We start from the raw sequence: 23801 nt of genomic DNA, 5'->3' as shown, positions 1-23801 counted from the left end.
AAGAGTCACTTTATTTTTTATTTTTTTTAAATGAATAGGATAATATTTTTAGAAAAATCTATTTAATTAAATAATTGTTCTGATTTAATGATATTGTTACTCGAGGAGCCTGACCCACGAAACTCACTGTATTTTAGAGATGGCAAAGTGGGCCATGGCCCGCGGGCCGGCCCGTTGGCCCGCCAAAAATTGGCGGGCCGGGCCAAGCATTTCAACCCGCCAACCCGCCAAGCCCGCCCCGCCAAGCCCGCCAACCCGCCGGGCCAAATAGCGGGCCGGCCCGCCACAACCCGCCGGCCCGCATATATATATATTTTTTAATTTAATTATTTTTATGTTTATTTTATTTTGATGTAGAAGATGAGGATGAAGATGATTAAGAAAAAAAGTAGAGACATCTTCTTTAAAGAGAGCTTCTAATATTCTTAGAATAAAAATTTAAAGTTAATTAATTGTATTTAAACTTGTTTGTGGACTATCAAAAAATTTAGTGTATAAATAATTTGTAAGTTTATAATTTAGTTTTGATTTTGGTGTAAATGGACTAATTTCTATTTGATTTTGTTTTAAGTTTGTAATTTGTTTTTGTTGAACATATATTAAGTACAATATGTATGCATTTTTAATTTCATATGATTATATTTATTTATTTGTAGCAAAAAAAAATTTATTTAACCATAAAATAAAATTTTTTTTCATTTTTTTTTATTTTTTATTTTTGTAAGCGGGCTGGCCCGCCAGCCCGCCAGCCCACCCTTAGGCAGGGCGGGCCAGCATCTCCAGCCCGTTTTACATTGGCGGGCCGGGCCGGCCCGCCCCGTTTTTGGCGAGCCAATGGCGGGCCGGGCCAAAACGGGCCGGGTTGGCCCGTTTTGCCATCCCTACTGTATTTGCATTTGCCCGTTTTATTTTTAATAATTTTTTCTCATCACTCTGTCAGACATTTGCATTATTCTAATGGCTAAATCTTGGGTAGAGAATTTTCACGTGAAGGACAGATTATAGATTGCGGAACGGCAACGGCAATTGACTGCATTATTCATATCATTTAATTGCTTATAAAGAGTAACTATGCCTTGATTTAGAATTCACAGAAGAAATACTGCAACACAGATCTAAATTGTGTGAGTGTGACTGACTAGCTCCAGAATGAGTGCCCCGGTTCCAGTTGTTCAACGTGTTTCAGAATTTTTCGTGAAGCCACATAGTCCCATCCAAGAGCCAAACCAAATATGCAATTTAACACCTTGGGATATTACTCTGTTGTCTGCCCATTATATCCAAAAGGGTCTCCTCTTCAAGAAGCCTACGCCACTTGTTAATCAGCAAGATTTCATAGAGAATCTGTTGGACAGTCTCAAGACATCTCTCTCTCACACTCTCTCCCTTTTCTATCCATTGTCTGGCCGCCTTGTCACCCACAAAACTCAAGACCCTCCCTCTTATGTTGTTTTTGTTGATTGCAACAACGCTGATGGAGCAAGATTCATCTATGCAACTTCGGATATCACAATATCTGACCTTCTTTCTCCCGTTCATGTTCCACCCATTCTTCACTCATTCTTTGATCACCACAAAGCAGTCAACCACGATGGTCACACCATGTCGCTGTTGACTATCCAAGTCACTGAACTAGTGGATGGTGTTTTCATAGGTTGTTCCATGAACCACGCTGTTTGTGACGGTGCTGCCTATTGGAATTTCTTCAATACATGGTCTCACATCTTTCAAGCCCAAGCTCAAGGGAATGAATATGATGTTCCCATTTTGCACCAACCCATTCACAATCGATGGTTTCCAAATGACTGCAGTCCACCAATTAATCTTCCTTTTAAGCATCATGACGAGTTTATTAGCAGATTTGTAGCACCCTTGCTGAGAGAGAGAATCTTCCACTTTTCAGCAGAGTCAATAGCAAAGTTAAAAGCAAAGGCTAACTCAGAGTCGAACACCACGAAAATCTCTTCATTCCAGTCACTATCAGCACTGGTATGGAGATCCATAACTCGTGCGCGGTCCGTGCCGTACGAGGAAAGAACAAGTTGCAAGATGGCCATCAACAATCGGTCAAGAATGGAACCGCCTCTGGCTGAGGAATACTTTGGAAACTCAATTCATGCAGTGAGTGCAGAAACGACGACAGGGGAATTGCTTGAGAAGGATCTAGGATGGGCAGCGTGGAAGTTGCACTTGGCTGTTGCAAACCATAACAATGGAGTGGTGCTGCAATTTCTCCAATACTGGTTACGATCCCCTTTCGTACCTCAAAGGGGTCGTTTCTTTGACCCCTTCTGTGTGATGATGGGTAGCTCGCCCAGGTTCAACGTGTATGGGAATGAATTTGGAATGGGAAAAGCAATAGCTGTTAGAAGTGGTTATGCCAACAAATTTGATGGGAAAGTAACATCGTACCCAGGTCGTGAAGGAGGGGGAAGCATTGATTTGGAAGTGTGCCTTTTACCACACACAATGAGCGCGCTCGAATCAGATGAGGAGTTCATGAATGCAGTTTCCAAGTCCAATGTTGTCTACTAGTTTGCTAATGTGCCATGTTGTTGACTACATGTCATCATTGAAATAAGATAAGGGAAGGGAGGTTACTGAATCTTTGAAAATTGAATAGTTTTCAAACTCCCTCTTGTGTCAATAACTTAAACACATGAAAGTGAATAATGTCATATCTCTCTCTATATATATAATAAATTTTAGTATTATATTTAAGTATGTTATTGAGGATAGGACATCATTAATTCACATAAATCAATATATGTCTAATAGTTTTTATTGGATAGAGATTAATAGATCTCATTTATTAAATTACTCATATAAATAGTGCATATAGGGATATAACTATTGAACAGACTTTATAAAAGAGAATTCCTAATAGTTATGTATTACCTTAAAATTTTGTCAACATGAAATTCATAAGAAGAAATATATAATTTCCTTAGACTTGAGATTATCATAATAATTAACAAGATATTTATTATACTTTAATTTCGGACACCTAATACCTAAAGGTGTTAGTTGAATGATTATTGGGTGTAATTAAATTCTTGTAGAATTAAATGATTAATCAAGAAGGGATCTATCGACTCCTGGTAATGAGTTTGAGCTTTATAATGAAAATAAGAACTTTGGCCAAGGCAATTGAAATAATAAAGAAAAAGGGGTTTTTCTTGTATTTTTCATTATATGTTAACTGATTAGAATTTGACAATTAAATCATATTCTAAAGTTAATTTAGAGCTGTAAAATGATGGAAGGAAATTTTATGTTAATCTTCTAAAGGTTCTTAAAAATATTATTTCATACTATCCGGACGTTAAGGAGTGTTGCTAGACGCCAACCTTGATTAGTAAATTAATGTAGTTAATTTACTACAGGTTTAGTTTTGAATCTACAAGGTCACACACTAACGAGTGTTCTAATCTTTGCTCAAGAAAATTTATTATTTGATAATTAAATTAAAGAATTTGATTTTATTAAATAATTATTTTGCTTATAAATAAAATATTATTTATTTATATTTTTTACTAGCATCAAAATATAAATAGTATTTATTTCTATTAAGATAGAAAAGCACGTCAATTTTTCAATTTTAAATTGAAAGATTCAATTTGAATTTTGACCTAGTCAAAAGTGGTTTTGATAAGAAAAGATAAAAACTAATTTCTTTTGGATATTTGATAATTCCTATTTTTTAGAAGATAGGATATAGAAGTTGTTGCTAAGTGAATAGATATGTTTACATATTTATAAATATACAGCTCCACTGTGGAGAAAGAGATACAGAGAAACCATAAGAAAATTAGTTCTTTTCTCTCTTATATCCTTTGCTGAAAAATTACTCAGTCAAGAGGTTGACAAGCAAAGATTAGTCTCGATGTGGATACACGTGGGACCTTCATAGTTTTGAAGGAAAATTTTTAAATTTCATACTTCAACCCGGTAAACTTTATTTGCTTTCATAAATATCCTATTAATTATCATGTGTGGTTTTAGCATAAAGTAGATCTTTTTATTTCCGCTACACATGTTTAGAACATGATTGAACTTTCAATTGGTATCAGAGCTTGTTTTTATGCTATATATTACACTCTTAGTAGTTAATAGATTTTTGAAACCTTATATGTGATATTGTTGTTTTTACGATTTGCATATACAACAATTTCATTTTTCTGTGTTTGCGAATAGTTTCTCACTACTAGAAAATTGCAAAATAGCGACCGAAATTAGCGATCGAAATTTATTAGTCGCTAAATAGAGACTGATTTAGCACCCATTATGAAAAATCAAAATAGCGACCGATTTAGCGACCAAAATAAGTTGTCGCTAGAAAATCGGTCGCTACTTCGGTCGCTAAATAAGAAATTTTAATTTTTTAGCTACGGAATTAAATTCGGTAGCTATTTCGGTCGCTAAATTATAAATTTTTATTTTTTTTAGCGACATAATTTAATTCGGTCTCTATTTCGGTCGCTAAATCATAAATTTTGAATTTTTTTTGCAACGAAATTGAATTCGGTCGCTAAATATTAATTAAAATTAGCGACGAAATTGAATTCGGTCGCTAAATAATAGTTAAAGTTAGCACAGAATTGAATTCGGTCGCTATTTCGGTGGCTAAATTATAAATTTTGATTTTTTTTAGCGACGGAATTTAATTCGGTTGCTAAATAGTAGTTAAATTTAGCGACTGAATTGAATTTGGTCGTTATTTCGGTCGCTAAATTATAAATTTTGATTTTTTTAGCGATGGAATTTAATTTGGTCGCTAAATAATAGTTAAAATTAGCGACGAAATTGAATTCGGTTGCTAAATAGTAGTTAAATTTAGCGACGGAATTGAATTCGGTCGCTAAGTATTAGTTAAAATTAGTGACAATTGAATTCAGTCGCTATTTCAGTCGCCAAATTAGAAATTGATTTTTTTTAGCGATAGAATTTAATTCGGTCGCTAAATATTAGTTAAAATTAGCGACGGAATTGAATTCGATCGCTAAATAGTAGTTAAATTTAGCGACAGAATTTAATTCGGTCGCTAAATAAAAAATTTTGATTTTTTAAGCAACGGAATTAAATTCGATCGCTAAATATTAGTTAAAATTAGTGACGGAATTGAATTCGGTCTCTAAATAAGAAATTTTGATTTTTTACGACAAAATTAAATTCGATCGCTAAATATTTGTTACAATTAACGATGTAATTCTATTCGGTTGCTAAATATTAGTTAAAATTAGCAACGAAATTCTATTCGGTCGCTAAATATTAGTAAAAGTTAGCGACGAAATTCTATTCGGTCACTATGTAAAACTTTAAAAAATTTATAAATTGCTTAAAAGTGATGATAATATTTTTGTTGAGTATCAATCACATTTTCTTTTTTTTGTAAGAGCAAGACATTAATTTATATTAAAAAAAATATTTATATGCACTCCTACATAATTAATACCAATAGTTATTTATGTGAAAAAATATTTAGTAGTTTTTTTTACGATTGGATTTTTAGGCAGTTTTTTAATTAGAGTATATGAATTTTAAAATTTCTTATTTATTTTGATCCATATTTATAATATATGTTTCTAACTTATGATAACTTTATTTTTAAATGAATTTTTATATTTAAATTTTAAATTAGAATTTTATTAATGGTTGATAATTAGAAAATAAAACAAGGATAAATACATTTTTTGAATTTTATATCTTAGATTTAAGATGAATAAATATATTAAGTTAATTAATAATTTATTTAAAATGTTAAAATTTAATTTATAAAAAAAATATTTTAAAAGAGAAGGGTTATAATAACATCGGTGTAACTTTTACTAACACTACTAGAAAAATTAAAATTAGAGAGGGAACAAATCCCTCACTAATTTTGATAAAATCCGTCACAAATCAATTAGTGACAGAATTTGTGACGGAAATGATTCCGTCACAAAATTTGGCGTCACAAAATATTTAGTGACGGATTATTTTCTCCGTCACAATTAGTGACGGAATTAAGGCATCACAAACAGTATAATTTCCGTCACTAATTTCTAATAATAAATGTTTAGAAATTAATAAAAATCCGTCGCAATTTGTGAGGGATTAAATCCCTCGCAATTTGTGAGGGATTAAATCCGTCACAAACTGTGATGACTTTAATTAAGTAGAATCCGTCACAATTTGCGACGCCAAAATTCCGTCACAAATTGCGACGGATTTTATCCGTCACTAACTGGGATGAATCCCTCACTAACTGTTTATGACTAAATTTGAGGAAACCATTGTTTTTAAGAGTCTGGTAATCGATTACCTATACATGTAATCGATTACCAGACAATTGAAAAATCATATGTTCGAAATTTACTTATTTAAAGGGTTCTCTGGTAATCGATTACCTATACATGTAATCGATTACCAGACAATTGAAAAATCATATGTTCGAAATTTACTTATTTAAAAGGGTTCTCTGGTAATCGATTACCCATTTATTGTAATCGATTACCAGAACAATGGGCATGATAAATGAGTAATTCCAATGCATTCACCCTTATTCAATGACTAACAGTTAAAAATTAAGCATTGATATTAATTGATAAGTCATTCTAGAAAATTATTATCACTAAAGGTGTAGTCCATCCTAATTAAAACATTTTAAAACCAATAATAACTTCTAGTACTCACTAAAACATTTTCTTTAGCACAAACACTAATAACAACTAAATGCTGGAAGTAACAGTTTCTGTCACATTTCAATAACTAAAATAAGAGAAGATTCTATTCCACAAATAATCCTTAAATCAATCATAACAGCACCCATTGAATGAAGATCTAGTCTATAAATCCATAATCCAATTTACCCTTCTGTACTGTTTCATAGATAATTTCAAACAATAACTGTGACAATATAGTAGTATATAGCCATATTCCATCTGACATGTAATTAAAAATATTAACAAACAAGTATTCTATAATTCTATTATCCAAATCTAGTTCCTTTTACACAACACAGATCTACATAATTCCAAAATCTCAACTTCTATAGAGGTAGCAAAGTTAAATAATCAAAGACTCGTTCATTTTCAACAAAGTGACCCCTCTCCCTCGTGCCACACCCCACTAGCAAAGCCAAAAATCAAATGACACATTCAATCGGACATATTCTGAGAAAGCATACCACATGTTGCATCCAGCTCCAGCTGAGTTGTGGTTCCTCCTGCAGCAAAAGGCTGCTCCAACATGCCAGCACCAGCTTCACATGTTTGAGACCTAAGAGTAGCTGGAATAGCTTCATCCAAGCCATCACCAAACTGATTAAATAATGTTTCCACTAAGAAAATTCTAAAATGAAATCAGGAAAGAACTATAAGAATATTATACACAAAAAGGATATTTATGAACACATGAAAGTTTAAAGATAATTACTTAGTCTATATAGCATATTTACTATAGCAGATTACTTATATAGCAGATTTACAACATATTTAGTTTATATAATTATTTATAAAAATGAAAGTAAATGAACTAGATAATTGATTTCATTCCACTGAAACAAAAAACTAAATAGAATTAGGTAATGTATTAAACTCTTTTTATTTAATAAAAATTGTCTTTTTTGAAAATCATCATTCAAATCAATCATCCAAACAAAAGCTAGACTAATTATTCATCAAATACAAAGCCTTCTCAAAATATAAAGGGTCTTTAAATATCAATATTGCACCAAATTATTCAACGAACACAAGCCCTGTATCACACAGCAGATTATCACCATAAGAACAACAGATTATCTATTAATCTATTCAAAGAGATGACTACAAACTTTCACATTGGAGTGAGGGAAATTCAGACATACACTTTGAAGAACTACCACTATGAGGCAGAGAAGGCATTGATATCACATCTCCAGGCGTATGAGTTGAGGGTGTTGATGGTGCTGAACTTGGTGATGGACCTGGAACACCAGCCATTCTAGTTCTGAAAAAAAGAATTAGAGAAAAATTTGGAATCATAAACAAGATTCAGGCATTGACATTTGGCATGTGAAATACCGAACTTTATTAGTTCTTTCAAGCTCAACTCTAGGATATCATATCGGAAGGAAAACCTTACCCGTTCATTTGCTACCTGGTTAGCACATTCAAGTGACATCAGTTGGTGCTTTCCTAAATTTTCCTGCCAATGGCAGAAAGAAATTATGTTTAACAGAATTACAAGAATAGCAAAATGAAAAAACATAATTAATTAAGTAAGAAAACTAAAAAACAGAATGAAGAAATGTAATTTAAAATATAACAAAAAAGAATAGAATTAAAAATTATAATTTAAAAGGAAACAATAAAAATAGTAATATAAAATATAATTAAAAATACAACAGAATTAATAGTTATAGAATTAAAAAAAACAATTTTAAAAAAGAATTAGAAAATAAAAAATAATTTTAAAACAGAATTAGAAAATAAAAAAGAATTTTAAAACACCCTATGAAACTATAGAGGTTTAGATGCTCTGTTCATGGCCAAAAATACTGCAGAAAATCAAGCAAAAGAGAAGAATGGAGGCAGCACCACTCACATAATTGTGTTTGACACTGTAGGATTGAAAGTTAATTGGGCTGTAGAGGTCCTGTTTGTTGCGTTGAACATGAAGTTTTGAAGTTCAAACATCCAAAACATTGACGTGGAACATTTGGTGAAAACAGAATTGAGACAAGGGAGAGGCCTGGATCACTCAAATATCCAGGGATTTCTTTGTATAGATACACTTAATCAATAAATAAATTCTGTTTGTCTTCCATTTTTTATGCAATTTCTATCGCGTTCTTTAAACAGGTTGTTTTGGGCCGAGGAATTTTATCCCATACTTGAGAATCTGGGATATTTGACATAGGTAGGAACTTTTGACAATTTTTTTTCATTGATAGAAGAACTGTGATTTGAAATTAAAGTCCATAACTGCAATTTTCACCACAATGTTGTGGTTTAAGATACCCTGCAACTGCAATTTGGCTGCATAAGCCATATTTTACCTATGATTATGTATTTATAAACATGACAGAGCCATTAAAATATGTGCTTTGTCTAGGTGAACTATCGCAGACCTGCCAAGACTACTAGAGCTTCATGCAATCAAGAAAGACTAAATTTAATTTGTATCATAAATCTTTCACAAATTAAATTTGTATCATATTTGGAAGAAGCTAACACGAGAATTTCCACAAATTAGCTTAAACTTAAAACAAATTTTAGTTTTTAGAGAAGTTCATTTCATGTAATGTTCTTATTTTCTTCTCCTAGAAATACTTATGGAGAAATTTATCTAACCAGACTGCAAGTATAATTGACTAAAACACCATTCCCAACCACAACTCAACTTTCTCAACACCAATTCTTTCAAAGTCGAATTCCATAAAAAGCTAAAAATTATCAGATAAACCAAACACATTCCATTGAGAGAAAGCGACAGTAAACCAAATCGACAGCAGAAGTGAAACACCACCACCCACCCACCATTAGCATCGAGCAAGACACAATTCACAAAAAAATGCTTCTTCATATATAAATAATAAAACCTTACACTCTAATATATGAATCCCCTTTCTCACAAATGTCCACAGCTTTGGCCTTAGGTTTACATTCTGAAATAACTAACTTCAAGGCCTCTGCAAAATCATAAACAGACAAACAATAAAAGGTGAAAAAAAATGAAATCATCAATAAAACCAAAAATGCAAATAAAAAAAAAGGTGTACTTCATCAAGATTCCAGAAAAAAAATTCATCCAAGATACGAAATTAAAAATAAAAATTCTTGAGAAAATAAAGACATTAAGAGGGTGAGAAACACATTGTTAGCGATCTCAGCCGCAGTCTTGTATTTGGTGACAACTTCATGAGAAGAGAGATCCAACTCCTTCTCCTCCCTTTCATCGTCCGACATGGTGGCAACTCCTAAAAATCTGACTTCTGAAACCCTAAATAAGATGGGTCGATAATTGAAGAAACCAATAACAAAAAATCAAATCTTTATCCAATTGGGTGTCCTGAAAGAGAACAAAAAATGAAGAAAAACAAAGAAGACCCATGTAAAAAGTTAGAAATTTGATGAATTCTGAAGTAAGACTTACTGTGAAGAGGTTAGAGATGAGGCGAATGAGTGATGAAGAAAAGGGTTTAAAGAATGAGATAGAAAAAGGGTAAGTGTTGTACAGCCAAGAGGTGGCTTAGAGTAACTAGGGTTACAACCACAGCGGCAGCTTTGCAGTACAACCACCGCAAGAGAACGACCACTTCCCCTTCCGGTTCGGGTTCCGGTTCGGCCTACCCCGTTCCGAGCCGCTCCGGCTCCCAGCAACCGCGTTTGATGCTCTCCGGTGGTAAGGAGGATTTGGGCGCGCTGGCCATGTTGGAGGACAGTGTGAAGAAGTTGAAAAGCCCCAAAACCTTCCACAAGAACCAGCTGCAAGAGTACGGCCACACCTGGCTCCTCCGCCTCCCGCTTCGAATTCGTCTCCGTCTTTGCCCTGATGGAGTGAGAATGGAGGAATTAGAATTTTCAAAAAGAGAGAGTTAAAATTAGGAAGAGAGAAACCTAGGAAGAGAGAAAAGAGGGGTAAAATTTTTGTTTTGGCGCTCTCTCCACTCACCAAAATGGGTCCGTTAAAATAATAATAATCATTGATATATTTTTTTAAAGTAATTACTCACAACTATTATTTTAATTTATTTTTTATTTATTTTTTAAAAATTAAGAGGTATCAAGTGTTTCCTTTTTTTTACTAGCCTAAATAAATGTTTTTATTTTATTTTAGTTTCTAACATATACAATAACTTATTATATAATATCTTAAATAAGTTATTTCTTAAAATATATCCTTATTTATCGGATGTTTAATAATAATATAATTTGTTAAAATCTTTAATATTAATATGATTCGTTGAATTTCTAATTAAAACTTACATGGTTTAAAATCAAAAAAAAATTAATAGTGGAGGTTAAAAATGGACATCAAGTGTAAATTAAAATCACTAGAAATTATAGAGTTAACGACGCTAACTTAATTGGATAGAAAAGATTATATTATATTAGTTTTAAAAATCAACGATTATTAATAATAAAAAAATACCAAATCCAAACAAATAAATAAATTAAGAGATGAAGTAAGTGATTAAGTCTTAATTTTAATTCAAGATAGCGTTTTAACAAATATAAAAAAATATAATTATATTTTTCATTCAAAATACTTTTATATTATCATCTATCATCAATAAAATATTTTAATTTGCTCTTAAATATGTCACTTATTATTCCTTATAAAACAAAAAATATATAGAAATTATCACAAAGTGAAATTTCTTTATAGCGTTCTAGAAGCAAAGCGATTAAAAATAATATTACTAACATCAATATGTTTCAACATTTTTTTATCCACATATAGATAAAATTGTTAAAGCTAGCTACTATCAACGTTGATGATTTAAAATATAATTCAATAAATAGATTTTATTAATTTTCTTGTAACGTTGATGATTTCAAATAAATTTTATTAATTTTATATTTAAAATATTAGTCGATCCTTTTAAACACTTTTTTAAGCCTTACACAATCTTTAGTTTTCTCTTAACTATATGAATCTAAGTTTAATTTAATCACACATATATATATATATATATATATATATATATATATATAAGTGATTTGTAATGTATGAATTTTTATTATTTATATATACTTTATTTTAGTTATATCATTATCTATAACAATAAATAAAGGGAATACATGAGTTTGGTTTCCATTATTTTTAAGACATTTATATCCTTTTTTAACTGCATATGCTTTTACTTAATTGTATGACTATCTTGGGCTTAAATGGAAAATAAAAATGTTACGTTCAAAAATTACACCCCTCTCGCTACAATGTCTCTTTTGTTGAAACCACTTCTCTCACATTTAAAAAATGTAACTGCACATTTTAACTAACCCTCTCGCTAAAATCTCTCTTTTGTTCAAACCACTTCTCTCATATTTAAAAAATGTAACTACACATTTTAACTACACAATCTCTTTTGCTTTTTTCCTTCGTGTACCCACCAAATCACAATGGCACCAATGCTTGATAACAAATAATAGAAGTACAACACTAGCCCGTAGAAGGAGATTATTAGATTAAGAAGTTGCATACGCAGAGGAACCATGTTAAGACTTTTTGGTCCTGTGATTCCTAAGATTTTAATTGAGTAATTTTAGATTGCAATTGTGCAATTTTAGTCCTTCAATTTTTAATTGAATAATTTTAGTCTATTAAATATCATAACTGTGTGATTTTAGTCTCTCTCATTAAAAATTTAATAATTTTACTATATATACATACATATATATATATATACAATATTTTAAAATTATATTATTTGTCTATTCAAATCAATGTATATTATAATTTTCATTAATATAACAAATTGTAACATCCCGAATTTTCTATTAGTATAATAGTTTATTATTACTAAATAAATAAAATTTATATATTATTATTTTTATAATATTATTGATAAATTAATATCAATAATATTATTAGTATATTTATAGATAAACTCATAATTTGATAAATATAACTTATTATATATTAATATACTTTTACAAAATTATAAGTATATTAATTAAAAATATACATATCTTATCTAGTATATTTATATTTTTGTAAAATTATATTAACATATACTAAGTTATATTTATCAAATTATGAGTTTATCTATAAATATACTAAAAATATTATTGATATTAATTTATTAGCAATATTAAATTATTAATAATATATACATTTTATTTATTTAGTAATAATAAATATATATCATTTGTTACATTAATAAAAATTATAGTATATGTTAACTTAAATAAGTAAATAATTATATAATTTTAAATTATTATATATATATATATTAAAATTTTAAAATTATTAAATTTTTAATGGGAGACATTCAAATTGCACAATTATGATATTTGAGGACTAAAATTGTTCAATTAAAAATTAAAGAACTAAAATTGCACAATTACAATTCTTTAGGAACTAAAATTATCCAATTAAAATCTTTAGGATCAAAATTGCAAAATTACAATACTTGAGGGATCAAAAATGTAATTAAGCCAAAATTAAATTAATACTCTTTTTTTTTAATTTCACAAGTTTTTTTTAAAATATTTTTAATGAATGTCTTAATTTCTTATGCTCAAAATTGACAATTTTTTTTTAATCAAATAAATTTCATAATTTTTTCAGTCCTTTAATAAAATAAAATATTTTTAATTTTATTATTTTTTAAAAAAATATTTATAATATTTTCTTTAATTATGCATAATTCTTAAATATAAAAGTTTCATAAATAAAATTTAATATTTTGAGAGGGAACAATTCATCACAAATTTTTTCACAAAATATTTTAACCTATTTGTGACGAAATTTTGAGAGGGAAAAATCCGTCACTAAATTTGTTTATATTTAGTGACGAAATTTGTGACGGATTTTTTAGAGACGAAGTACATTCCGTCACAAAATCCGTCACAAGCATTTTTTTTTATTTAGCGATGAAATTTGTGACGGATTTTTAGAGACAGAAATTTTTCCGTCACAAAATCCGTCACAAATGTTTTTTTTTTTATTCAGTGACGAACTTTGTGACGGATTTTTAGAGAAGGAATATATTCCGTCACAAAATCCGTCACAAAATTCAATAAATTCTAGTCCGTCACAAAACTTAAAATTCCCTCACAAAATGCGTCACTATTAGCGATGCTATTTTTTCCGTCACAAAATTCGTCACAAATATTAATTTTTCTAGTAGTGTAAGTATTACATCGCTCAATAACTTTATATTAAATGTGAATTTTATAAATTCAACCATTAGATTGAAAGTTTTTACTCTTGGATCATATATACAGAATCTTATATGAATTCAAGATGATTTGATACTTCATTCTTGTAAAACAAAATTGACGTAATATATTCATTTCAAATAAAATATGAGCACTTTGATTACTTTTAAGTTTTTGTTTAATTTTAACAAACATATTGATATAAACATATAAAGTGATATGAACTTTTAATCTATCGATTGGATTTACAAAATTCACATTTAATATAAATTTATTGAGCGGTGTAATACTTAGTGTAGCACCCCAGTTTTCAATAAAGTTATTATTTATTATAATAATAATAATTATTATTATATGGTATTTGGTCATAATTATTTTAATAATTATAGAAGAATATTATTTTGTACGTTTTAAATAATTATTGTTTAGGACAATTATTTTGTACGTATTAAATAAGTATTTTTTATTAGCATATTTAAATAAATATTTATATGTTTTAAGAGAAGGTTGATTTTATATGATATTTTGTTATTGAAATTATATTATTATATTTTGGGTCAGAAATATATTATTATTATAGAGGAAAAATATTTTATAATATACATGTATTTATTTTATTTAATTATTTTGAAGAAAAAGAGAAGTGGGTTAGAAGAGAAGGAAAATGGGTTGGGTTGACCCAGCCCAATGGATTAATTTTAAGGAGTCAGCTTGCGTTAACCCTATCTACCTCATTTGCGTTCTGAAGGGTTAGGAAAAAAAAAGGAGAAACAAAGAGCTCTAAGGAAGAGTACTCAGGAACGACCTTAGATCACACCTTTGTCTTCTGCTCATCCAGGTAAGGGGGAGTGAGAAACCTTGCTCTGGGTGTGGGATTGTATGCTGGGTAGTGGGATTGACCCTCAATCCTGTGTTTGCTGTATTTTTATGTATGCTCATGTATGAGGGGTTTCTCCCAATTGTATCTGTTTTGCTTATTATTTTTCTTATATGCAATTAATTGTATGACTTGAGATCTCTATGGGTTCCTATGGGAAACCCTATGAGAAAACGGGCAAAATATGAATGTTTTCTATTTTGCCTTCTGATTACTTTGTTGTGTTCCTTGTTGGATGTGATGCATGAGTATGTGGTTAATTTTGAAAATAAATATGTTTTAATATGATCTAGAGTGCTCTATGGGTTCCTCCGGGAAACCTTATAAGAAATAGGCAAAATATGAAATATTTTCTGTTTTGATTTCTGATTTTTCTGTTATATTTCTTGTTTGATGAGATGAAAAAATATGTATTTAATTTTGCAAATAGATGAGTTCTGATATGAATAAAAGTGCTCTGTGGAGGCTTTGTGAATATGATGTGATAATGCGAATGTGATGATGGAATGTAATGATGAGATGTGATGATGAAATATAATGTGGAGATGTGATGATGAGATATGTTGAGACATGATAATGTGATATGGGAATGAGACATGAAAATGTGATATGTGTTAATGCATAGAGTCTTGTTTGACATGCATCATTTGCATAAATGTTTTAAGGGTACGATATGGAATACACCGCTAGAGAAGGCCCCCTAGTGTAAAAGCTTTTGGGATTAGTCCTTGGGGATAGCTCGGTTTGGAAGTCCCAGTCTCGCCCATTGTGTGCATGGGATGTATCTTGCGCGGCTTAGCTATCCCGACGAGACTCTGGTAGTATATCCTTCTAGTGAGAGTGCGCAGAGGGTGTGACCCGGCATGTACTCCTAGACTACTCTTCGTGTATTGCTAGCGGCAATATGCCATGTGATGTTTTACTGGCGCCACATGCATGATAATATGTAGTCCGTGTCCATACTTATGCATTTTTAATGTTATGTGATAAAGTGATGGTTTATGTCTTGGATGAGTGTGATGTTATTATTAATTTATCTATGTTATTCCTGTTTTGTTTGTGTTTGGCTATTCGGCGTACATTTCTACACTGTGAGCTAGAGTGAGATGTTTCTCCCTTTTCTCGTGTTGTTTTGTTGTGACTATTATACAGGTGATCATCAGTGTGAGGCTGAGGATGTTGGTGATGAAGCTTAGGCTTCTATGTTGGGTTTTGCTCTGATAGGACATGTGACATTGGGACATAGATAGGATTGTTTAAAATGTTCTTATTAAATTATTTTGGAAAATTCAGTCTTATTTCTTTGTAATTTTATTGGCATGTTATTTGGATTAAGTTTATGAATGTGAACTCTTTACCCTTACGTAGTTGGAAATTTGATTTTTATTGATGTAAAATTATATATATTTTTTTATAATTACTGTATATGTATGTTGAGGTAGAGGGTGTCACATTAAGTGGTATCAGAGCAGGTCGATCCAATCGGCAGTGAGTTATGTACTTATCACGACTCTGTTGTGTACTCTGACTGTGTCTTGTTTGTTGTGTACTATGGTGATGTTTTGCTTTGATGATGATGTTCTTCTTGTGTTGATATTGTTGAGTTTGATATTGTTATTTTGTAATTAGAGGAATGATAGTCATGATAGTGTTAGCTAATACCATTATGACCTCTCTTCTTCATTCTTATTATTGCTTATTTGTTTGATACTTCTTGCTTACGGAAGAAGTAGTGGTTGAGTGATATCGCTTGTGTTGCAAGCATATGTGCGAGTAGAGGTAGACGAGATATTGTGCTAATATTATAGGAACTATTGAGGCCTTAGACTTGGGTAAGACATTGATTGTTTTTAGTGTATTAAGAGTTTACGATTGGTGAAATTTTTTAAAGCTATAGTTGTAGCGATTGAATCTAAGGATGATGTATGTTGAGAATTGGAGTTTTGGTATTCTTAAGGAGTGATTGAAGTGTTGATGATTTCTAGAGTTTGATGGTTGCATGTTGACCTTTTATGGTTTAGGTAGCATGTGAATTTTATTTTCTAAGCCTTTTATACTGAATATGTGAGTTGTTTTGGTTTAGGATTGTAGTGGAAAGCTTGAATATGAAGTTGAGGTGTGAGTTTGGAAGGGTTGAAGTATTTTTGTGGGCTTAGATATATTGATATACTATTGCTGTTTGGTGTAGAGGATATTTTCGCTGCAGTCTTGTTGTTCCAGTATGAGTACCATATTGACAGATTAAGATTTTATGGTCTTCACAAAAGTTGTAGCCTTGGACGTTATCTTTCCAATGGAACTGGAATCAGGTAAAACGGAGGTCTATAACTCTAGTTATAGCTACTTTGGTGATCAAAGGTCTAGCTGTAAGCGCTGAGTATATCTGCTGCGGTTTTTGAGATTTTTAGCTAAGAAGATGATCTTTTTAGAATCTTATGTCTTCATAGGAGTTGTAGCTTATTCTCTTAGCTTTCGTTTGAGATAGGTTTGAGATCATTTGGATGAGTAGAACTCTCTGTGTGTTATTTTCTTTGATAGTTGTTGAAAGGAGAAGTAGGCTGTAATAATGTTTTTGGGTTAGTAGGCAATGCAAGGATAAGAATTGATTTTGTTAAGATGTTTTGAGGTGTTTTCATGTGGATTGAGAGGTTGTTTAAGATTGTATGATGCTATGTGGTAAGGGTTGTTCATGTACATGCTTATGGATGGTATATTTGAAGGTTTAAAGTAGGTATTCTAATATGATTTAATATGCATGTATGTTGATATGTGGATAGATGATCTTAGGGATCAATTGGTGAATGTCGTGTGGTTAGTGAGATTGATCTTAGGGTGTGATATGATCATATTGTAGTTGAGGGTGGAGATATATTCAAGACGGTTGTATGTTAAGTTATCTAAGTATTACTATTTTATTTTATCTTATTTTATTTTATTTTATTATTATTTTTTTATTGTATGAGATAAGTTTTCTAGTTCCTGTAAATTCCAGTTGAGGTAAACATGGATCTATCTCAGGTAGAAGTTGTGTTTAAGTGGGGAGATATCTAAACCAGATAGTGAGGATAAGAGTTTTATGAGGTTAGCTTATTATTATTGGAGATTTATTGAAGGAATTTCTAAGATAGCATTGCCCTTAACTACATTCACTAGGAGGAGTATTGTCTTTATGTGGGATAGTAAGTATAAGAGTAGTTCCAACTCTTAAGGCAAGATTGACTAGTGTTAATATTATTGGATTTTAGTAAGCCTTTTGTGGTATATAGTAGTATTTATAAGATGAATGTGGATGCATTGTTGATGCGAGAAGGAAAGGCAGTAGCTTATGTTCTAGGCAATTGATAATTCATGAGAGGAACTACCTTATCTATGAGTTAGTGGTTATGATATTACATTAATATTTGGAGACACTACTTATATGATTCTAAGTTTGAGGTATTTAGCGATTGTTAGAGTCTTAAATATCTTTTGACCAAAGGAGATAGTTGAAATTTCTTAAGGACTAGGATTTTAATCTCAGTTGCTATCTAGGTAAAGGCAATGTGGTGACAGATGCCTTGAGTAGGATGATCTTTCATTTATCATTTTGATGATTTAAAGGTTAAATTTGATTGAAGAGTTTAGAGATTTAAGCTTGATTTGTGAGCTTACCCTTAGAAGCATTGAATTGAGTATGTCGAAGGTGACTAGTGAATTAATGGATGAGATTAGAGGAGCCTAAGAGTTAGATCCTTTCTTAGTGAACCAAGTGGAGAGGATTGGTAAGGGTATAGATAGCCCTTTTCGAGTGGAAGTTGATGGTGTTTTGTGGTTTCAGGATAGAATCTATGTGTCTAATAATCCCGAATTAAGGAAGATGATCTTAGAAAAAGGCAATAAGAGTACTCTTAGTATTCACTTAGGAGCTATTAGATGGATTAGGACCTTAGGAGGATGTATGAGAGTGACGTAGCGAAAGTGTGGTGGTCTAAGGAGAAGAGAGGAGTAGAGGAAGTTGTGGACTCGTGTGTAGTATTCCAAAAGCCTAAGGTGGAACATTAGAAAGTCTAATGCAGGAGACATATCCATTTTTATTTACTTCAGGTAATTTCGAGGACGAAATTTTTAAAAGGATGGGAGAATTGTAACACCCCAGTTTTCAATAAAGTTATTATTATTATTATTATTATTATAATAATAATTATTATTATATGGTATTTGGTCATAATTATTTTAATAATTATAGAAGAATATTATTTTGTACGTTTTAAATAATTATTTTTTTGGACAATTATTTTGTACGTATTAAATAAGTATTTTTTATTAGCATATTTAAATAAATATTTATATGTTTTAAGAGAAGGTTGATTTTATATGATATTTTGTTATTGAAATTATATTATTATATTTTGGAACAGAAATATATTATTATTATAGAGGAAAAATATTTTATAATATACATGTATTTATTTTATTTAATTATTTTGAAGAAAAAGAGAAGTGGGTTAGAAGAGAAGGAAAATGGGTTGGGTTGACCCAGCCCAATGGATTAATTTTAAGGAGTCAGCTTGCGTTAATCCTATCTACCTCATTTGCGTTCTGAAGGGTTAGGAAAAAAAAAAGGAGAAACAAAGAGCTCTGAGGAAGAGTACTCAGGAACGACCTTAGATCACACCTTTGTCTTCTGCTCACTACTACAATATGCACATTCTACATCGGTTCTCTAATGCCATCTACATCGGTTCTAAAACCGATGTAGAATAGACCGATGTAGAAAATGTATAGTTTTTTACATCGGTTCTGAAAAACCGATGTAGATTTAAGCATAAATCTACATCGGTTCTCCAGGGAACCGATGTAGATTTAAGCTTAAATCTACATCGGTTCTCTTGAGAACCGATGTAGATTGATTTTTTTTTTTTAAAAAAAATCATGCTTAGTTGCAGGGCAAACAGCTCCTGAAACTCTACTCTCAAACACCAGTACAACAGTTAACGAACAATCAAATGCTTCAAGACACTATTTGTTGTCAATCTTATTACTATATAATAATAATGATGATGAGATCAATGCCTAAATGGAAGCAAATATATAATTATTGAAAAACGGTAATGGATCAGCAAAATAGGATAAATAATGGTAATTTAATAATTATATGTTAAAGATAAATTTACACATATAACATTGCAACTAAACAATGAAAAAGAAAAATAAATATTATATAAATAATTTATATAATATTCAAACATAAAAATCTTATATAAGTTACTCTAACTCTCTGTTACTATAAACACCACTTTTTATATTCATATACACAACTCATACTATAGTAGGTTCAAACTATCAATTTTGGACTACCAATTCTAGTGCTCCTGTTTGGAACAACAACAACTCTTTAACCATTAGAGTTTGTATAACTTCTAGCCTACCTTGTGTTTATCCTACAATCCTTTTTCACTATAAAAGCATTAACTTCTAGCCAAGGTTTTAAAAGCAGTAAACCAGTCCACAATTGAAATTTCAGTCAAAACATAAGATTTTTGCACGAAGCAGCAATTGAGAGTGCTTTTATCCACAATGTCCCACACAATATCAATTATCAAGAGCCACAAAATTAGGACTGCAATTTAAAACCTTGCTTCTAGCTTATCAATACAAAAATATTCCAAAAATAATAAAATATACATATTACCAGTGACATATGAATACAAAACTTGTAGCCAGTTCCAATTAAGTTGCATACCTGATAAATAGTATACAATGATGTACGCCTTAACACAGACTCCTTTAAAGCATTAAGCAAAATATGAGCTGGCATTGGAATTGCAGGTTGAATTGAGCCTACATAATGAAGACAAAGATGAGTCAAAGCCTTGTAAGACTTGAAAGCTAGAACAGTGTTGCCAAACAATGCTAAAGGAAGTAAGGAACTACAATGTATGAGAACAACAATTAAAGAATTGAATAACTAAATGGAGCATTCTGGCACTGTTATACATTAATCACCTGTTTCATTTAGAACTACCTCTGAAGAAGCCAGATGCATAGCTCGTGCTCCCTAGATAACTTATGACAGAATGTCTATAGGTCTTTAGAGCTTGGTTCAACAGAAATTCTCTCCCATTTAACAATTCAGCTATAAAAATAAAATCCGGTTTATGTTTAAAATAAAAGGATTTAAGTGCAACTTTTTTAAAGGCAAAGCCCCGAATGTTCCAGAATAAAAATTTAATGTTTAAAATTTTGAATTGATTAATACAATAATATTTACATCACAAAATCCTATTTTAAAGGGTTGGAAAAAATTCATGCCAATATCAACAGTAAAAGTTTGGATAAGCTTAAAACAATTCAATATACTAATATTAAAGATTAATAAATATGGTGCAGAAAATTTTTTAACAAAACTGAAAGTTATATGAAGAGAATAAACCGGATTGGTTGAGTCATTAGGACACATGTAATTTCTTTAGCCAAACTACCCAGAAGCTGCCACCAAGCAAAAGCAAACAGTTGAAAAATAAAAGTTGGTTCAGAGGCATGCTTCAAAGATGAAAATGCAACCAGCTGGATATTAAAAACTAGATATGAAATCTTCTAGAAAATAAGTGACACGTTAGTACTGAAAAATTTATTTAAAAACATCATAAACATAATCAAGTATCATCAACAATTATTTTGATTTAGATGCTTTAGATTTGGTCTTGGCAGCTGTAGGTTTAAACACTAGAACCAGTCTTTTTCTTATTATTCTTGCTCAAGAATGGCTGAAAATATGGTGTAATGGCTTCAGCCAACAAGGCTAAATCATGATGAACAAAATCATCCTCCAAAGGAGACATTCCTTCCAGCGAATTATTGGGAGACACTTGATCCGTATCCGGGCCATGAGGTGCAACCACATTAGTTGAAACTTCACCTAGCCGAAAAACACCATTTTGCATCAGTCAACAATGTCTATTCTTTAAAAAATGTGGTGCATTCATGGAATGAACAATTCTAGATAGGCAGATAGCAGATGTATGTCATTTTATACCTTAATCACAATGCCATTTCCAGATAAAACTGCTGCCAACATAGGGTTAAAAATATTGTGGAAAGGATAGTTCCATGACACAATGGCACCGATAACACCCAGAGGGTGAAATTCTACTCTGGCTCTTTTATGAAGCATTGCTCTTCCAGAGGATCTGTAAGTTTTTTATTTATCAAAAAAACAAAGTAATCATGAAAGTGAATTTAGAAAATTTGTAATTTTACCATAAAAAGTCAGTGTATAAAAAATGAAATGCCTCTCTTTTCTAAAATAATCAGCATAATGTATGATAAAATTATAAAATTTTACAATTTCGGTGCTAGAACCCAAAAAATAACACATTAAAAAAATAAAATAAACTGCGACAGAAAAAATATCTGTATAAATCTACTGCATTTTAGATCTAAATTCAAAGGGAAAAATAAGAAGAAGAAGAAGATTGAGTAAGGCACCTGATCAGGCTTTAGCCACTTCTCACCCTCTGATAGTAGCCAATTTATCTTCTCACATGTTGTCATTATTTCACTTAAAGAGGCATTTACCATTGTCTTTCCAGTATCACGTGAAGATATTATGGTAAAAAGCACATGGATTAGAATATACTCAAGAAAGTTACAATATTCTTATGCAAAATGTATAATTCATACATATTTTACACTGATGAATGAAACAATATGATAACTAAAAACAAAAAGGATGCTTGTATGCTTCCCAGAATATATGATTTATTCAAAAACCTTCACACACTCAGCCTTGAACTCCGGCAAGAACTCCCTCTCCACATTGGCAACAACCATGAGAGCCTCCGTCGCGGCCTTCCGCATTGACCAATCGTCGCTGCTCAGCGACACCACCAAGCAGGGATCCAGAGCTCCGTCAATCGCGACGGCGAGACACAGCGCCGCGCCAGCCTGCGCGTTCTGGTCCTGCTCCGTGAACAGCACCTCCGCCAACAGCTTCACGAACGAACCTAACGGCTGCTTGCTGACGTGGTGCAACTATGCCGCGACGAAACTCACGCACGCGGATCGCACCGACGAGTTCGCGTCTCGGAGCCGCCGCACGACGCAATCGGGCTTGAAGCCCTCGAGGTGGAGGATGGAGATGTCGGCGGTGGCAGCGTCGGGGGCGAGGCCGGAGGAGAGCATGAGGTTTAGGGTTTGGTGGATGGGGGAGAGGAGAGGGATTGGGAGTGGGAGTGGGAGGAGGCGGCTAGGTTTACGTCTGGAGTGAAAGGGTAGTGAGCACTAAAATTTGGGTCCCATATCTACATCGGTCATAAGCAAAACCGATGTAGAATAACTCCCTGGATTTCATTTCTACATCGGTTACAGGCAAAACCGATGTAAATATGTTTGTATTTTCTATCTATTTACAAGTTTGCCACCGCGTTGAGCATTTACATCGGTTATTTTAGAACCGATGTAAATATGGCGATGTTAAATAGTATTTTTGTAGTAGTGGCTCATCCAGTTAAGGGGGAGTGAGAAACCTTGCTCTGGGTGTGGGATTGTATGCTGGGTAGTGGGATTAGCCCCCAATCCTGTGTTTGCTGTATTTTTATGTATGCTCATGTATGAGGGGTTTCTCCCAATTGTATCTGTTTTGCTTATTATTTTTCTTATATGCAATTAATTGTATGACTTGAGATCTCTATGGGTTCCTATGGGAAACCCTATGAGAAAACGGGCAAAATATGAATGTTTTCTATTTTGCCTTCTGATTACTTTGTTGTGTTCCTTGTTGGATGTGATGCATGAGTATGTGGTTAATTTTGAAAATAAATATGTTTTAATATGATCTAGAGTGCTCTATGGGTTCCTCCGGGAAACCCTATGAGAAATAGGCAAAATATGAAATATTTTCTGTTTTGATTTCTGATTTTTCTGTTATATTTCTTGTTTGATGAGATGAAAAAATATGTATTTAATTTTATAAATAAATGAGTTTTGATATAAATTAAAGTGCTCTGTGGGTTCCTGTGGGAACCCTATGAGAAACAGACATATTTCTAATAGTTTCTGTTTTAGCTTCTGGTTGTTCTGTTGTATTCATT

The 23801-nt window shown here is 31.6% G+C and overlaps 2 protein-coding genes across 17 annotated transcripts; one reads left to right on the top strand and one right to left on the bottom strand.

Annotated features, from left to right (window-relative positions):
* The first annotated feature begins 1087 nt into the window (after positions 1 to 1087).
* Positions 1088 to 2768, top strand: LOC109793872 (putative acetyltransferase At3g50280). Its single transcript, XM_020353340.3, has one exon. It carries the CDS (start codon positions 1150 to 1152, stop codon positions 2533 to 2535), a length of 1386 nt encoding a protein of 461 aa, XP_020208929.1. The 5' UTR covers positions 1088 to 1149; the 3' UTR covers positions 2536 to 2768.
* A 4139-nt stretch (positions 2769 to 6907) lies between these two features.
* LOC145957587 (uncharacterized) lies at positions 6908 to 23011 on the bottom strand. Of its 16 annotated transcripts, none has more exons than XM_083074019.1 (10): positions 22198 to 23005; positions 21746 to 21899; positions 20716 to 21628; positions 20453 to 20550; positions 10117 to 10512; positions 9837 to 10032; positions 9568 to 9652; positions 8104 to 8166; positions 7847 to 7968; positions 6908 to 7738 (listed from the first exon to the last, which is right to left on the bottom strand). In XM_083074019.1, exons 3-5 carry the CDS (start codon positions 20753 to 20755, stop codon positions 10228 to 10230), a joined length of 423 nt encoding a protein of 140 aa, XP_082930145.1. In that variant the 5' UTR covers positions 20756 to 21628; positions 21746 to 21899; positions 22198 to 23005; the 3' UTR covers positions 6908 to 7738; positions 7847 to 7968; positions 8104 to 8166; positions 9568 to 9652; positions 9837 to 10032; positions 10117 to 10227. The 16 variants fall into 16 exon arrangements, with proteins under 16 accessions (XP_082930145.1, XP_082930144.1, XP_082930147.1 ...); XM_083074018.1 differs by having other exon boundaries at positions 9837 to 9963; XM_083074021.1 differs by having other exon boundaries at positions 9837 to 10512; positions 22198 to 22293; positions 22483 to 23005.
* Between the last annotated feature and the right edge of the window lie 790 nt (positions 23012 to 23801).

The sequence above is a fragment of the Cajanus cajan genome, chromosome 4, assembly GCF_000230855.2.
Source record: "Cajanus cajan strain Asha chromosome 4, NIPB_CcT2T_4, whole genome shotgun sequence".
Lineage (NCBI taxonomy): Eukaryota > Viridiplantae > Streptophyta > Magnoliopsida > Fabales > Fabaceae > Cajanus > Cajanus cajan.
The sequence above is the reverse complement of the archived record's forward strand: the minus strand, read 5'-3'. Positions and strand labels throughout refer to the sequence as shown.